Here is a 3,386-nt window from a genome sequence, read left to right as displayed (position 1 = left end):
ATCGTGATATATTGAGCATGGTCTTTTAACTTCTAAGATCTTTTTATAGGAAACTTTAGTATATTGACTGTTATATCCTGTTTGTTTATCTAGACTATTTTAAATTTCAAGTTTAAGTTTAAGTAATAGAATAGTATAGTTAGTCGTCCGAAAAAAATTAGACTTGGCCTTTTGACTTTTTTCAGTGTGGAAGCTAATTGAAATATTCTAAACCGAATCGAATTGAACCAAAATGCAACCGAAATCAATTGTGAAACCAGAATTGCCTTACCCTAACAACCCTTTTGGTGAATCGTAATTTCACAAGGATTCAACAATCATGCTTCTGGGTGAAACTTCTCTCCTCGAGACATACTACGAGATTCTCTCCGTCAAAGAAGATGCGAGCTATGACCAAATCCGCAACAGCTACCGATCCGCCATCCTCCACTCACACCCAGACAAGCTAAGCAGCTCTCGTTGCAGCTCAGACGAAACGTTTCTCAAGATCCAAAAGGCGTGGCAAGTCCTAAGCGATGCAGAGCTACGCGTGGTTTACGACAACGACCTTCGGTCTTCGAGACAGGACGGAGGAACCACTGCTGATGAGATTAGCATAGAGGATATGTCGGTGGAGATCACTGGAGAAGAAGACGTGGAGATTTTTTATCAGTGTAGGTGTGGTGATTACTTCTGTGTTGATTCCTCTGAGCTTGAAACGATGGGGTTTGAGTTGTTGAGAGACGGTGGTTGTGTTCGAGTTAGGAGATTGGGTGCTTCTCTGGCGTCTGTGGTTCTTCCTTGTGGGTCTTGTTCTTTGAAAACAAGAGTTTGGGTTGATTCTGATATGAAGATTCCTTTCCAGGATGATTTAGATAATTTAGGAATCTTATCTTAGAGGTGAACTCCCTCTGCTTGAGGATGATCTTTGAATGTGTGGATACATTCTTTTAGGAGAAGTGGTCTTACCAATGTGATTTTGGTTGGTTCAAGATTCGGACACTCTTCCACAAGCTTGTTTCTTTTGTGACTTGTGTGTACCTCATTTTTATATTAGCTGGAGAGCTTTTAGTTCTGTAAGAATCTTAAAACTTTAATGGGAAACAAAAGGGGCATTTGGATTTTCAGTCCTGTCTCGTTTTTTTTTTAATTTCCATTCATTTGTGCCTTTTCTGTATGAGAATAAAAACCTGATCGAGACAAAGTAGTGTAAGTGTGATTGATGTAGTACATCAAGACTAATACTTTCTCAAGAGGACGGTATCTCTTTTTCTATATCATAAATTCTCTGATATCTATTGAATCTATTTATGTGGTAAAGTCATGGCTTATAGTGATTTTGATTAAGGTGAGATGTAGAGGACCTAAAAGGTGAATGGTCTGTTTTGGAAGTACTTATACAGATTTGACTTTGGTGAAAGACGTAGATCAGGGATAATTTTTCTAAACAGTTTCTGGATTCAGTTTTGGCAATTTGGCATGTACAGTACAGATGATTCAATAAAAGTCTTAGCAGTTGAAGCGTCTCCTTGTCTTTGGGTAGAAACTTTTCCGGTTTGGTATTTCAGTTCTGTAATCACAGTGCGGGGAAAAAGTTAACTGCAAAACGCGAATAACCCAAAGTTAGTGTAAGAGAAGCCTAGGGAGTGGAGATAGCATAACAAGATAGAGTAGTAGTGTACCATTATCCTTCAGGTGTCTAGCTATCATACTCTCTACCAACCTGTGAACTGTGAACACCTAAAGTAACTAGGAACAGACTGCACATTCTAGTTCTATTGAATCTGTGCTTGTACAGTTGTATCCAGCTTCTCTTATTGCGCTATATAAATTTCATACATATATAATGTTGTGTAGTTCCGTTATTATGCACTGTTTACTACTCATTGAAGTATATGAACTGAGTTAATAAAGAAAATCAAGAAAAATTACTTGATCCCGTATGCGTCAGCGTGGATTGAATTTCTGGAGCTCCGCCACTCTCTTCCACATAGGAAAAGTTAAGGTTGTCTCATAGAACTAAGAAGAAGCTGCTCACTGTTCAGCTTCCACTGCACCTTTTATAACGATGCTTTTGTGGAGACAACCCCGCAAGTCATCATAGTCTGTGTCTCTGTTTTCTTTCAAAGAGAAAACAGACTTCGACGTTTCAGTTCCTGACCTTATCGAAAAGCAAACAAGCTGTGTCATTCCCACTGTATGATCATCTTACACATAGCATATTTGGTCTTGACAGTATCTAACCTGACTGCTTGGAATTTTGATGCACATAGTGGTATAACATTTATCCTTGTTGCAGCATGTGTGTAAACAATATAGCTCCTTACACCTCTCATCTGAAGCCTCTGTCTAAGGTCATCATCTTTTAAGTCTGCGGTCAGCCATTCACACACAGGCATCAACTTTAGTTTCATGATTTTGACGGAAGTACGCACTTAGTGAAAGAGTTACATCAATTCCTTGTTTGACAGAATCTGCATAGCATGTTGTACTAAATGCGCTTGTATACTCTGTGATGTCATACTCAGTTGCAGGTGCTGTACATGCAAGTCTCGGAATCACTGACCTAATATTTTCATCAGGCCACTTGTTGCCCACATGAGCTTCATGGTCTGCATTAACGTCCATATCTCTCCATGGTTAGTAGATTGAAAGGAGTAGTCTTAGGGAAGTCATGCATCTTCCAGTTATGGTTGAGTACAAGGCTTGGCGGACAATCAAATTTTTTAACTTTGGTATCAAAATTGCCAAAGAGATAAGACTAGTTTAGTTGAAGGAGTTGAATGAAATCATAGTTGAGTTTGATTATCAAGTGTAGTTGTTCCATTCCCGGTTGATGCTATTTACCCGGGAAAATCAGATCATAATATAATTTTATTTATTATATAACTACATATAGTTTAATATCTTTTATTTATTGAAGAGTTTAAAATAATATTATTACATAACTAGTTTATTATGAAAAAATCTAACTTAATTTTCCATTTCCAATATTTTTCTTTGGCTGCAACTCCAATACAATTTTTTTTTGGAATAAAAACTTCCTAAATACTTAATTCATGTGCATTCCAAAAATTGTTCACCAATTACAATGAAAAAATTGATTAGATATTACATTTCATTCCGTATCATTCCAAATAAAAAAATACCTTATGTTTCAAAAATCATTCCAAATCAAAAATATTTTAAAATAACTGGAATGTTGATTCCATTCTATTAAATTCCATAAGATATAATTCATACCATTCCATATATTCTTTTTATTTGTCACCAGTTACACTCTTTGTCTTCTCTATAAGCAAAAACTTAAATCTACATTTATGCTTTTTTCTCTTAACAATTGTTTTTGGGTAAAATGTGTGCCGAATCGCATTTTTATGCATTATGCCGAATCTCATTTTTATGAT

General features: G+C 36.4%; 1 protein-coding gene across 1 annotated transcript; it reads left to right on the top strand.

Moving 5' to 3' along the window:
• The first annotated feature begins 234 nt into the window (after positions 1-234).
• Positions 235-1,133, top strand: LOC108825780 (uncharacterized). The gene has a single exon (XM_018599128.2). It carries the CDS (start codon positions 320-322, stop codon positions 875-877), a length of 558 nt encoding a protein of 185 aa, XP_018454630.1. The 5' UTR covers positions 235-319; the 3' UTR covers positions 878-1,133.
• The last annotated feature ends 2,253 nt before the right edge of the window (positions 1,134-3,386 follow it).

The sequence above is a fragment of the Raphanus sativus genome, chromosome 9 (genome assembly GCF_000801105.2).
Source record: "Raphanus sativus cultivar WK10039 chromosome 9, ASM80110v3, whole genome shotgun sequence".
Taxonomy (NCBI): Eukaryota; Viridiplantae; Streptophyta; class Magnoliopsida; order Brassicales; family Brassicaceae; genus Raphanus; species Raphanus sativus.
The sequence above is the reverse complement of the archived record's forward strand: the minus strand, read 5'-3'. Positions and strand labels throughout refer to the sequence as shown.